At 45.0% G+C, this 14,209-nt stretch overlaps 1 protein-coding gene across 50 annotated transcripts in view; it reads left to right on the top strand.

The window, feature by feature from the left end:
- MAP2 (microtubule associated protein 2) overlaps positions 1-6,888 on the top strand; it is a 240,331-nt gene extending 233,443 nt beyond the window's left edge. For all 50 annotated transcript variants that reach the window (XM_087731223.1, XM_087731227.1, XM_087731220.1 and 47 more), the window contains 3 exons: positions 1,472-1,553; positions 1,830-1,942; positions 2,747-6,888. In XM_087731223.1, coding sequence (XP_087587349.1) covers positions 1,472-1,553; positions 1,830-1,942; positions 2,747-2,962 — 411 coding nt within the window. In that variant the 3' untranslated portion in view covers positions 2,963-6,888. The remainder of the gene's footprint in view (positions 1-1,471; positions 1,554-1,829; positions 1,943-2,746) is intronic.
- The last annotated feature ends 7,321 nt before the right edge of the window (positions 6,889-14,209 follow it).

Raw genomic sequence — 14,209 nt, 5'->3', positions numbered from 1 at the left:
CCCTTACTTTGAGCACTACTTTCCTTCTCGCTACTGTTTCACATGTGAGTCTAGTCTGGTAGTCATGTGAGCCCTGTGTATGCAGTGGTGGCCTCCTGATCTTTCTCCACAGAGCACAACACGTTTCCAGAACTTGGAGGGGAGAAGGAAATGAGAAACGAAGGGTTATCTCTAAATGCTCAAGGGTGCTGACATTAAAAGTTCAGTGTGAGCCGAAATGGTTCAGTGCCTTTCATGGGAGTGGCCCAAGAAAGTCAGTTCCAGAGACTCCAGCTCACAGTGAGACTCCAGCCTCACAGCTGGGCATCTTCCAGTGCGTCACTCCTTCCTCAGCTAACCTGAGAGGAAGAAGAAGAAAAATAAAACATAAGGACAAAGAAAGCTCAGAGAGAGGGTGTGATCAGCCAGCGTGCTGAGTGCTAATGCTAATGCCACAGCATTATTCTAGTATAACAAACTGAGGTTGCTCACGGTTTGACCAGACACCCATTAGTTCCAGAAGTCACGCTGGAATAGCTTAAGGTGGTTCTGACCCCTCTGATGGAAATGATCAGATGGAAGAGCTGATGGTGTGGGCATGTCTGAACCAAACAGATTCAGTACAGCCACCAGTGCTGGCTTAAGTCATTGCTGGTGCTGTGAGCAAACCAGTGGCATTGCAGTCATCCTGGAGCTCCTGTCTGGTCTGGAGGGGCTGCAACTTCTTAAGACTTGCTAACACAGTCACTGCAATTGTGGGCTGCATCTAGGAGCTAGCTGGGAGCGCAGCAAGGCAGGAGTGTCGCTCCGTGGCTGTTCCCAAGCCGGGCTCAGCAGAGTCACGGCAACGCGGCCGGCAGCAGGGCACAGAGCAGCAGGAGGAGGGAGGGTGCCTGTGCCGCTGCCTGGCTGAGCAGAGCAACGCCACTGCTATCCAGTGAGCACCACCTAGGCGGCTGACTGAACACCAGCCAGCTCAGGTATAGCTGCAGGAGCCACATTCGTAGATTCATCAGACTCTCCATAGTGGATTGAGCTGAAATGCATACCATATTTAGATGCAGAAAAATATGAAACAGATGGTAGAGAAAAAAACACTCACTGAAATATTCCTAGTTGCCAGGATGCACATTCAAGAGCAGAAGCAAACTGGATGGGTCCTGCTGCACGCAGGGCTTCAGAGCATCCACCCTGAGAGGAAGCTCAGAAACATTTTAGAAAGCACCCACAAGCTGATCTGCTTTGTCCTCCTCTTTGTTTTGCTAATAGTAAAGCTTAACCCAGCTCTGTCATTTCCCTAGGTGGGAAGAAAGCTTGCTGTATTAATCCAGGTGTTTCCTCCTTTGTGGCATGGTCTGTTTTCTACTAACCATCTCTCCTTTTCCAGTGGTTTGTAGAGGCTTGGGCTCTCTCTCTGCTGGCCTGGGCTTTTTGTTTATTCTTTTCATTCCTGTAATTTGTGTGTGTGTGTGTGTGTGTGTGCTTTTGACAGGTACAAATCGTAACCAAGAAGATCGACTTGAGTCATGTGACTTCCAAGTGTGGCTCACTCAAGAACATCCACCACAAGCCAGGTATGGTAGGAATTTCTGGGATGTGGGACAAAGAAAAGACCTAATCCTCTTATGTGAAGGAGAAATCATGGACGATACCATTCTCTTTTATAGTCTAAGAGAAAGTAAATACACTTTGGTAACTTACTTCGATAAGATACTGAAGTCAGCAAAATACTTAAGCATGTGCTTAAATCCCATGAAAGTCAGCAGGGCTGCAGCACATGCTTATAGTTCGAGTACAGACTTTCCCGAGCTATTCCAGCCTCTTAATCTGTATTTCCTTTTTCTGTGTAGGAGGTGGACGTGTGAAAATTGAGAGCGTGAAACTGGATTTCAAAGAAAAAGCTCAGGCTAAAGTTGGTTCACTGGAAAATGCCCACCACGTACCTGGCGGTGGTAATGTCAAGGTAAGGGGACAGCTGTCAGAGAAAAGGCTACCACTGTGTCCCTGGCCCAGTGAAATTATTAGAGCTGTGAACTCAGTGATGGCTCTGAATTGAGTAGGAAACATCTGTTTTTTCTCCTTTGAGCACGCTCACATGCCATTTGCTCCCTTTGGAATTTGGAATGACCAATCTCGCATTCACATCTAAGCTGAGAGTGAATCTTAAAGTGAAACGTCCTGTAGTTTGTGCACTGGCTTTCCCCCTAAAGATAAACCTTGTTTGGGACCGCTGTACAGCATTGGTATGATCTAATAAGTTTGTAGTATGGGTATCCCAGAGGATCAGGACTGCTTCGTGAAACAGGAGGAAGACATCTTGGAAGTAAGATCATTGCACAAACATTTGAAAAAACAGATTTCAGAAACAAATTTAAGAGACATGTAGATGTGGTGCTAAGGGACATGGTTTAGTGGTGGACTTGGCAGTGCTGCGTTAATGGTTGGACTTGATGATCTTAAAGGTCTTTTCCAACCTAAATGATTCTATGATTTTATGCCCATAAAACGTCTATTAAATTCTTATAGGTACAATGATACTGCTCATTAAGGCATCCATCAGAGAGAGAAATAGTAAGAGAATGTAACATAGTAAGCCAATATATATTAAGGTGAAAAAATCTTCGGTTTCAATTATTCTAAGAAGTGAAGAAGCTTCAATCCTTGTAAGAGTTCTTAAAAGTAAACAAAATGAGATCCAAATGATTATCTATAATGAGATAATTTGGTGAACATATAATGTGTTAAAGTCTTTGCTTTCCTGGAGCAGATTGACAGCCAGAAGCTAAACTTCAGAGAGCACGCCAAAGCCCGTGTCGATCACGGGGCTGAGATCATCACGCAGTCACCAGGCAGGTCCAGCGTGGCTTCGCCACGCAGACTCAGCAACGTCTCGTCCTCTGGAAGCATCAACCTGCTTGAATCGCCCCAGCTTGCTACCCTCGCTGAAGATGTCACAGCAGCCCTCGCTAAGCAGGGCTTATGAATTTGCTCATTTCGCATTGTATGAAGTAATAATATTTAGGCATGAGCTCTTGGCAGGAATGGGCTCAGAGCAGGTGTTACATTCATTCTTTACCATGTCTAAAACTAAGTCACATCCCAAGACTTGTAGTTACCATACAGTTAAAAAAACAGAAAAAAAAAAAAAGTAAATAGATGCAGAAATTGGCCTGATCTCCATTTACAACAGGAAGACACTGGCTTTATATGGGTATACAACTGCAGTATGTTACATTGGACAATTATTGTTGCTCTGCTCTGTCTTGCATGGAGTACCGTACTATGATAAAATGCATTTTTACCTTTCATGTGCCTGAAGGCCATCCACCTCTTTCTGAAGAGCCTTGCTAATATCCCAAGTTGCTCATTTCACTGTTCGGTTGATAGATGGGGAAATAAAAAAAGTTGCCCATTGTAAGTTATTACAGGTTAAATTAACAGTCTGCTTACCAGAAGGAAGGGCATATAGAGAAATTCAAGTTTAATTAAAAAAAAAAAAAAAAGTGTTATTTTGTATAAATGAGTAGAACAAAAGTTGAATTAAGTTATTAACATTTTTTTGGACCTGGTTAATTATGTCAGTGTATAGCTGAAAAGCCAATAAATTATTTAACTAATAACTAAAAATAGTAGTTGAAAACATTTGAACCATGCTCGGGGAAGTGACATAAAAAAGCTGTTGAAAGCAAGCACTTCCACCCCAATGGACTTGTGTCTGATTAGAAAGTTGGTTAAGCGGCTAGATTTGTGTACGCACCACCAGTTTCACATCCTTTCCATCTGTTTGATACAGTATTATAGATATATATATTTCTCTGTGGCCATTTGTGATATGCCCTCCTCATATACTTGAATATTCTACTTCTTTATTCACAGTATCTGTGTCTCTTGCACCCTTTGGTGTTGCAATTTTAGGTATGTAAAAGTAGATGTTAGCAGGGGTTTTTTTCCTATTCGTAAGAATACATTTAAAAAAGATGAAAATTTTAGCATGAAGTTGCTTTCTGTAACAACTAAAAGCCGTGACCCTGTTTTAGTGCCAGATGCAAGTCTCTTCTGTGATGCTAGAAAAAGGATTCCTTCCCTCTTCCCTTCCCTCCCTTTCTTCACAAAGGTATGATTTTTGTGGGGTCCAGGCATTTGTAAAAGGGTCTCCAAAGATGGCTGAGTTTGGATTCTGGATTTTTAAAAAATCCACAATAGTTTGGTTCTGGCTTTTTTTCTTTCTTTCTCTTTTTCTTTTTTTTTTTTTTCTTTTTAACTCCTGTAGTAACAGTGAATGTTAGATTTATTTATTTTTTTCTTTTGCTAAAGTTGAAACACAGAAAAAAGTATTAAGATGTTGCTTCCACTCCTTCAGTGATGTATACACTCAGGCACTCAGATAACAGTGATAAACATAACAGAGATGCCTGTAAATTATAGTACGTGAATAAATAAAGTGAGCTCCCTAGACTGGGTTTCCATAGCGATTCATCAATAAATAGGGCATCTTAAAATCTGAGCAAAGTGGGATTATATTGACTATAAAAAGTATAAGAAAAAGTGTGCATAAAAGATAAAGGGCAGAGATACATAAACAACCGATCTAACGGAGTTACCTGTGAGAACTCCAACACTATCTTATGGACACTAAGAGAACACTGAAGGTAATATGGTAGTATTACTCATCAGCGGATAATAATCTGCTGATGCTATATGTACAGTAGACGTTATGAAATGACCAGTTTACATTCTTGCAGATTCTTTGATCTTTTCCTTTTGAAATCTCTTAACTAAATTTTGCACTGTCAGTTGAGCTATACTTGATACATGTATTAGGTTAACATTGTGTGTTGGAAGCTTTTGATCTGTTCTTTTTCCTTCTTAATTTTTATGTGTGCGTGTGTGTGTTGGGGTTTGATCTGAAAAGACTCACAGAGAAGATTTTTGTCTGTGGAGAAGGATTCTAATAATAGCACAGGATTCCCCATCATTAAATTCAGGTAGTAAATGCACAGTTACCTAGACAGTAAATAAGTGGACCAAAGGGGGATTTTGGCTAAGCTGTCACAGGAGTACAAAGACAAATCAAAATGATTACATCTCTAAAAATTTTACTGAAGATGAACTAACAGCCCCACACACAACATTTCAGCTCTGCAAAAAGCTTTTTCACACTATAAAGTACCTAATACTGTTCGGTTGTTTTATACAAGGGACAGTGAGTTTACAACCATGCTAAGTGCATCTGGAGGATTCTGATTTCTGCCTTGTATTTGTTATACTTTTGCTTAGAGTAATCCTAAGAATTCACATAGAAACAGTGTCAAGTGAGGTGCATTAAAAGCCTCTTCCCGTTTTTCCAGAAAAACAACAGACACAAAGAAAAAACAACAAAATAGTGCTTATATCACATTGCTCTGATCATACTATCAATTAATATAAATTAGCCTTGCAGTGGGTTTTTTTTTATGCCTTTTGCCAATGTGGAAGAGAGTCTATGGTACTGCTGAACCTCGGCTTCTCTGAAGCTAAACACCAGCTAGTGAGAACAGTGTTAACCTGAGACTCAAGTTTTTTTTATTCTGCTTTTAAAATTGACATACTCTAGAAAATGAAGCTTAGTTAATGCACCTATGAGTCCAAAGTTAAGAGTGGTGTAACACACAAAGTCATTTATTTCATGCATTAAAATGAGCTTTCTTGTCTTGATTCAAGCAAAGACCTTTGTAATCGTAATCATCCTTCCATAGAAAGAATCCTAGAACACTGTGGAGTTAGATGAAAAGAAATCAAGAGTTTCGTGCTGTTAAATAAAAAAAAAAAAAACCTACAAGTTATGTTATATAACTCTAGATGTTCACTGAAAAAGCTCATATTAATCTTAACTTCTCAAGAAGAATGTTGGTTTTAAAAACAACGGTTTTGTAAATATGTAATGCCCACTAAGGACGATAGAGCCAGCTTCCTGGAAAGTGCATCTGTTGTGTTTCTTTTCCACAGGCATGTTGAGCCAGCAGGTGTGTTGGGTGCCTGAGACCCAACGCTGTAACGAAGCAGAGATAATCCAGACAAAAGGAATGGTGAAACCTTGTTTGGATAGCTAGGGGAGAGCCCCAAATTAATAATCCATCAAGTTGTAGAGACAAAAGAAAAAGTGCTTCTGCCCCATCTGCAGAGTGCTGTTTCTACGTAACCACAAGCAGAAAGAAATCTGTCCAGCAACAGTAAAGGAAAAACTAACACTGATGAGGGAAATTGTGTGCCCACAAGGGCTATGTATATTTTCACTGTACAGCAGTAAATGGTATTATCCATTCAACGCTCTGCTAAGATACAGTAGTAACCTCATCGTGACTGCTTACAAATCTAAGTTTGCCTATATACACGACCCAAAGGGAGTCGACAGGCAGCCTGTGTGGACTACCACATGCGAGCCGAAGTTTTTCCCATGCTGGACCAAATACTGTTTGAAACCCAAGTACAAATGTCCCTTCAAAGGCAAATGCCTTGAAGAGTAGATCACATTTGCTATGAAAATCGAAGCAGGTAGATTTCTAGCCTAGGTGTGTGTCGAGTTCACTCACTAGTCAGATTGCTAAAGCAGCTCCCTGCGCAACTCCAGCAATTCCCACTGCAGGAAGGTAAATTAGTTTCACGCTTGGAAAAGTCAAGCGTATAAAAGCCACTTCAACTTTAGCAAAGAGAAAAAGCCAACAAATAAACATGCTGTATGCTGGGATGTCAAGGAATACAGTCTGCTGTTACAAACCTGTGTTTTTTCTGGTAATTCTAGAGCCTGTTACCATAAAAGAGGCATTTCTTGAATGGCTGGTGGTAGGTAGTTCATGTTTTTCAATCCAATTTGCAATTGTATTTGTTGCTGTATAGTGATTGTTTTGCAAAATAAAATCGCTTGTCATCTAATTACTTGTGTTGGTTTCCACTGTTTGGGATACAGCTCCTCCTGCATTCAACCACTGTGGATCACTGCCCCACATGGAAAAAAAGTATCATACACCTGCTGGTATTGCATAGTCAGCCTGGCCAGGAGAAGTCAGAGCGGGTTAAGTCATATTTCTCAGCTAGTCCCTGTTACTTCTTGCCAAAAGAATCAGTTTTTACAGCTAGCGTCCTCTTCTGTGGGGTAATATTTCCCCCTTTGTGTGAATACGTTATTCTGTCCTTCGCCCTGGGGTCCCAGCCTGGAGGTGAGGTTTAGCATCGCCCTGCACTGAGCAATTGAGCCCTCCAGGCAGAGGAGGCCCACAAATGAGCCAGCTTCCCCGCGCTCATCACCGTGTTTCCTTCGGCTGCCTTCAGCACAGAGGTGTGCAAAGGTGTTGCCAACAATCGGAGCCATCCCTGTGTCAGAGGCTGGGCCGCTGGCGGGGACTTGTCACAGTTGTGGGTGACGGCTCCACCGCTTTCTCCCGCTTGGCTGAACAGTGGGGCAGCCTCCCTCCTTCCCTCACCCCTACCCCGACGGGCAGGAGCCGCTGCCCTTGGCGGGCCTGATGCCGCGAGGGGCGGCGGGGCTGAGGGCTGCCACCCCACTCCCCAGCGTGTCCCTCCTCAGGGAAATGGCGGCCACCGCCCCGCCCCGCCCCGCCCCACCCCCTGGCGCGGCTCGCGCGGCCAACGGCTGCCTCGCGTCTGAAGGGGGAGCACGCGCTCCGGCAGGGTATAAATACCGCAGAGCCGTTAACGGTCCCCGAGCAGCCGTTGGTTTGGTGGTGGTGCAGCGCTCCCTCCCCTCGTAGCCGCAGGGAGCGCCCTCAGCCGCCGTGAGGGGCGCAGCCCGGCCGGCAGCGACGGAAGAGCGCGGTCAGGGCCGGCTCCCTGCAGCCTGTTGAGGACGGCAGGGTGGTGTGGACCAAAGATAATGGGAGCTGCGGGTGATGAGCTCACGGGGTCGTCCTGAAAACTAATGGGGAAACAGCCTGAAGTTTGAGGGCTGCTTGAAGTAGTTTGTTACTTTGGCTCCGTTGGTGGGTGCTTAAACCCCTGCCTGAGCTCGGGTCGGGGAGGAAATGCAGCTCTACGTTGCAGGTGGAACAAAGGAATACTCCAGAAAATGTTTGTGTGCTGACCCAAACCACCTGTGTGGACCAGGTGCCTTCTCAGCATGGGGCTGTGGTGTGGGCAAGCAGGGAAGCCTCACCTCTCAGGCTTTCCTGCCCTTGCGCTGCCCTCTCTGGACCTGCTCAAGCAGGGCTGCTTCTGATGCCTCCTCCTGCTCTGATGCCTGCTCTGGAGGGTTTCAAGCCTGTGCCATACAGGTGTGGGTGCAATGATGCAGGTGAAATGAGAGCTTCGGTGTCAGCTACTGTGGGAGCTCTGCGTATTCTGCAGAGCTGGATAGCAGCACTGGGACTTGCTAACAGAAAGGTAATCCTGGGAGCCTGAGCAGTATGAGGGAGATACAGCTGAGCAGACTGCCGTAAGTTTCCCAGCCCCTGAGCAAGCTGGACTTTTCACATAATGCTGCAATATTCATAAATAAATGCAGTCAAACTACCTGGAGGAATAATTAAGTGCTGTTAATTATCCATTAGAACCACCCTCCTAAGGGTGCTTAGGCACAAGGCAGAACTAATGTATCATCTGCTAAAAGGAAAAGGATGAAGAGGTTGAGAACAAAAGGGTAAATCCTGATTTAAGCATCACAGCTAGAGCTGCAGCACAGCTAGAGGACAGCTGGTAAGAGCCTGTTTCCTCCTTTCAAAGTGAATGAAGAAGAGGTGATGTTTCTACGATTGTTGCGTCTTATTAGCAGCATGTGGTAGGTGATGTATTTTATAACTTGCTAGCAGATTGTGATGTTGGAGCACTGAGGTGAGTACAAGTCATGAATAAAATCGTGTTTAACTACAGTGTTATTGAAACTGAGGGAAGCCCAGGAATCCTGATGCAATGTTTGCTAGATGTACAGAGGATCTGTCCATCTGTGCGTATCACAGCTCATGGGGTATTCCTCGCGTTGTACAGGAACATGGTAGAAAAAGCAGGCGGGTGAGTCAGAGAAACGGATCAGATCAGAGTGGCAGGCAGAAGGCCTTTCACCTAGAGGCGTGTCGCCACGTAGAAGTCCCAGTTGCTGCTTTGGAGGTAAAAGTGTGGCCCTGATGGAGAGGCTCCCAAACCTGGCCTGTGTGAGTGCCCTTGTTCTGAAAGGAGAAGCATGTGGTGGAGGCAGTTCTCAGCTCTATTTTGAGCAACGGGGAGGAAGACATGTCGGGTAACTCAGTGGAACAAGAGATCCCCACTTTCTTCTCCAGGAAGAAGGTGAAAAAGGTGTTTGGGTGGGGCAGGGTTTTGGGGGAGGAGGTTTGTTGCCTTTTTTTCCCAAAAGAATGTAAAAGTTTTTCAGTTACTACCAAAGCAGTCACATCACAGAGCTTGGAGAGTCCTGATCCAAGGGGTGGTGTGACACCCTGACAGTGAAAGCTGGAATTTCCACCCCCTCCCCCCAGTCTTGTCCAGAGACCCCCCTATGTTATCTCTAGGATTTTGTTCCATCTCTCCTTGCCTTATCTAGTTGGAGCATAACCTGTGCCTATTATATATTTAATTGCAATTAAATGGCTTTGTGAATATGATTTGTTGCTTGAACATTATGCAAAGGCAGTAACTCTCTTTCTGCGGTGACCGTGGAGGATCTGTGTTTCTGCTCTGTTTCAAAATAGGATTCTCAGATGCATGAGTGCTATGCCACTCAGCTAAATGTGGGCCAAGTATTAAATAGCTGATTGTCCTTATGGAATCTGATCCAGCTGGACTACAGTCTGCTCCTGCCCAAATTCATGTAGCAACAGCAGCAAACCTGGTAGTTTTAGGTGTTCATTGCATAGTTTTAGGGGTTCGTTTGTCCTTGTTTCTGAACGCATGGTTTTGTTGTGTTTGAGCAGGGCTGGCAAGAGCAGCTGTGAATTAGACTTCTGAAGAACCTTAGTAGAAACGTTTTCATGCTGTTTTTAAAAGCCCTTAAAGAAAAAACAGAGCTTCCCTAGGTTTCTTTAATTTTTACAAAACACCCAGGAAGGAGAGAATCAGGCCTTTGTTTTAAACTCCCTTATACTTCTACCTTGTGTAGTACCTGATAGTACGAAGAGGATGTATACAGTTGCCATGCTGAAACAACAGCCTTTGACCTGCTCTTTACACTGATGTAAATGACAGCGTATACAATACTTCCAAGGAAATAGCCCTCTGTGCCCGCTCCCTGCTGATGCTCTTGCTGTGTTCTGGTGTAGTTACTTCACAAAGTCTCTTCCTAGGAAGAGAAATGGATAAATGAAGGAATAACTTTTGCTTCTACCTGACAGACCCACAGGAGAAAGGGTAAAATGCATGGTATCCATCAGTGCTGACTTTCTGTGTCCAGTTGTCCCAAGAGAGAAAGGGTCTTCAGCATGGGGCCTTTCAGCCAAGGACAAAAGCCTGCTGGCAGCTTGTGGAAGACTAAGCTCTCAGGAGCGTGCCAAACAACTGTCTTTGTTCTCTGCTCTGGGATGTAGGAGCTGTTCACACCTTTGCTCTTGGAAAGGCTGCTACACAACAGAATGGCTCAAGATACTCCTGAGAGTTTGAAGTCATCAAATCATAGAATGCTTCGGGATAGAAGGGACCTCCAAAGGTCATCTAGTCCAACCCCCCCTGCAATGGGCAGGGACATCTTCAACTAGATCAGGTTGCTCAGAGCCCCGTCTAGCCTGTCCTTGAATGTTTCCAAGTCTGGCTCTTTCTGCACAAAGGGAATAACAGATAAATTAAAGGTATGAATACTTAGGAGCACGTGTGGCAGGGATTGAGGCTGGGGGCTTGGAGAGCATCAGCATGAAAACAAGTGCAAGACAGTGAGGTTTAGAGTGGTTCCCTGCTCTGGGCGCTTCTGTGTAGAGTGGCAGCTTTATGCTCAGGTTCTGCTCCGTGTTCCTGTGGCATGCTGCCAGCTTTGGCTGTTTCTGGATCAAGACTGAATCCTACTGTGATGGATGTGTAAACACAACTGTGCGATGAATAAAGCAGTGATTGCGCAGAATCACGTGATTTGGGGGGATGTCAGACTGATGCTGCCTGTAGTAAGAGAAGAAATGGAAAAATAATGTCACGGGCATCTTTTGTGCCTAGGCGCTTGGGTGAGCTGGGAGTTGCTGGAGTACAGCAGAACTAATGACACCTTCTCTGCTCTTCCCCACACCTGCTTCCTGAAAGCAGTGACTTCTTGTGCTAGTCTTGATCTTTTTGCAGGAAAACAGACCTGTGTTTCTGGGCCAGCCCAAGTGTAGCCTAGTGAACAGAGCACGGGTAAATTTTCAGGACACCTTGCTGTTGTCCTACTATAATGACACCCCTGAAGAGTCTGCTTGCTTCTTCTCTATCCCTACTGTAAGGGAAAGCGGGGGACTGATTTGGAGGCTTTTCTCTTTGCAGCACTCATGGTAGCGTTAGTATTTAGGTACAGTCAAATGCTGACTGCAAATCTGAAAGCCTCTGCTGCAAGCAGAAGTTCAGTATAGAGATAAGTAAAATCTTCCAGGCTGTAAAGTTCCTTCTTCTCTTACACATGCAATTCCCAAGTTGCAAGCTGTTTCACTTACGTAGGTACAGATCACTTCAGCTTTGTTTGTCCTTTGTGGTGGTGGGATGTGGCTGTTGTCTCCAAAACAAGGCAAGGACAAAATTGGTATCTAGCCACTGTCAAACTAATATAAACCGCCTTTGTCACCTCCTGGGTTTAGTGCTAGTCACAGCTTGGCTTGATTGGAGAATCTGCACCTTTGTGACTGCAGTTCTTATGACAGCGCCAGCTGTTGAAAATCTTTTCTTTGCTCTCTGATTTGTTTTGCATCCAAAGTTCTGTACTTCAAACCTCTGTACAAACAGAGGGATTTAGGTGTCTTTTATGGCTACGTGTTGTTGGAGAGTGATATTCTGGACTCAAAATTGCCGTTCTAGTCAAACTTGCCATTTGCAGCTACATTTTCAGTTACTACAAAGGAGCAGCTATGCAGTTTCTTCTCAGTGTCTGTTGGGCTACCTGAGCTCTGCTGGCTAATGGCTGTGTGACTGGGCAAGGTGCTGGCTATGCACAAAGAAAGAGTAAGGAAAATGATACTGTACTTCAAAGCTATTTGTTTCTCCTGAAAAGTCCTTCAAGGATGTAACAGAAAGCCAGGTAGAGGTACTAGTATATTGTCCTTCTGCTTGCTGAGTGACAGATGTGGAGCTAGCATGTAGTTGCCTTGTGTGTGCTCCACTCCTGCTCCTCTTCTGACTGAAGAGAGGACATTTGGATTCCCCTTTGGAGGCTCAGTGAAGTGCTGCTAGTGAGCTTCCAAAATCTGCTCTCTAGGACTGCTTCTGTTCAGGGGCAACAATGATGTTTACCTGGATAGGTTTGAAACCAACGAATGCCATTGTTTTCCTACTAAACTTGGGGTTTTTTTTGTGGAGCTTTGTGGTCACATTTTCATCCCTGTCTGTTTATCCCTAAGCAGCTGCCTGGACTGACGACACCAAGTGAACACACACACCAGGTGAACCACATTTGGTGCATGGAGTCAAATCCAGTTGGTGGCCAGTCACAAGTGGTGTTCCCCAGGGCTCAGTGTTGGGGCCGGTCCTGTTCAATATCTTTATTGATGATCTGGATAAGGGGATGGAGTGCACCCTCAGTAAGTTTGCAGATGACACCAAGTTGGGTGGAAGTGTCGATCTGCTGGAGGGTAGGAAGGCCCTACAGAGGGACCTGGACAGGCTGGACCGATGGGCCGGGGCCAACTGCATGAGATTCAACAAGGCTCAGTGCCGGGTCCTGCACTTGGGTCACAACAACCCCATGCAACGCTACAGGCTGGGGGAGGAGTGGCTGGAGAGCTGCCTGGCAGAAAAGGACCTGGGGGGGGTGGTTGACAGACGCCTGAACATGAGCCAGCAGTGTGCTCAGGTGGCCAGGAGGGCCAATGGCATCCTGGCTTGTGTCAGGAATAGTGTGGCCAGCAGGACCAGGGAGGTGATAGTGCCCCTGTACTCGGCACTGGTGAGGCCACACCTCGAGTACTGTGTTCAGTTTTGGGCCCCTCACTACAAGGAGGACATTGAGGTGCTAGAGAGTGTCCAGAGGAGGGCAATGAAGCTGGTGAAGGGTCTAGAGCACAAGGCTTATGAGGAGCGGCTGAGGGAGCTGGGGCTGTTTAGCCTGGAGAAGAGGAGGCTGAGGAGAGACCTTATTGCCCTCTACAACTACCTGAAAGGAGGCTGTAGCGAGGTGGGGGTCGGTCTCTTCTCCCTAGTAACAAGTGATAGGACAAGAAGAAATGGCCTCAATTTGCACCAGGGGAGGTTTAGGTTGGATATTAGGAAAAACTTCTTCACCGAAAGGGTGGTCAGGCAGTGGAACAGGCTGCCCAGGGAAGTGGTTGAGTCTCCATCCCTGGAGGTATTTAAAAGACGGGTAGACGTGGTGCTTGAGGACACGGTTTAGTGGTGGACTTGGCAATGCTAGGTTAACGGTTGGACTTGATGATCTTAAGGGGTTTTTCCAACCTTAACAATTCTATGATTCTAAGTGCTTCTGGTGTCGCTGACAATCAGAAGAATTCGTAGGCGATTTCGGCTGTAGTCGGTGAGCAAGCTGCAGTGTTCTTTGCTCTTGTGTTTCCTGTTGTGTAGCAGAGCATGGGAATAATAAGCTTAGACTTAGAGCAGCAAACCGGAAGCTATTGTACACGACTTCTTCTTGAATGCAGGAATAAGGAGAGATACCCATTTAAAAACAAACCAAAAACCAGATCTGAACTGGACTTACCAGTTACTGAGAGGACGCAAGTGTCTTAAACTCAAACCAGTTCAATATTATAACTAACTAAAATGCCTGCTGGTGCTAATTTTGAGGGTGAGACTATTCAACACTTAAAATAACATCCACAAAAACCATCCCTAGCCTGCAACCCTCATCCCTGGCTGAGGGTCAGCAATCCTCTTAACTGTGGTGAAGCTACGAGTTCTCGTTATTCGTATTGTGAATGTCCACGAGGAAGACACTGACCTTGCACTTTCTGAGGCCTTAACAGATCAGTTAATTTTTTTTCTTTAATTGCAAATAGCATTGAAACTTTCTTTAGTCCTCATACTTTTCTTGGAAGAGGAGTGATTCTCCTGCCTGCTGATTACTAAAACTAGACTTCAGATTTGTTACTAACTGATGTTATGCTTTATTCAATAATTTCATAACACATTTCAG

This window comes from Nipponia nippon, unplaced genomic scaffold (assembly GCF_047370975.1).
Source record: "Nipponia nippon isolate SJK-2023a ecotype South Korea unplaced genomic scaffold, ASM4737097v1 scaffold_5, whole genome shotgun sequence".
In the NCBI taxonomy this organism is placed as follows: domain Eukaryota; kingdom Metazoa; phylum Chordata; class Aves; order Pelecaniformes; family Threskiornithidae; genus Nipponia; species Nipponia nippon.
The sequence above is the reverse complement of the archived record's forward strand: the minus strand, read 5'-3'. Positions and strand labels throughout refer to the sequence as shown.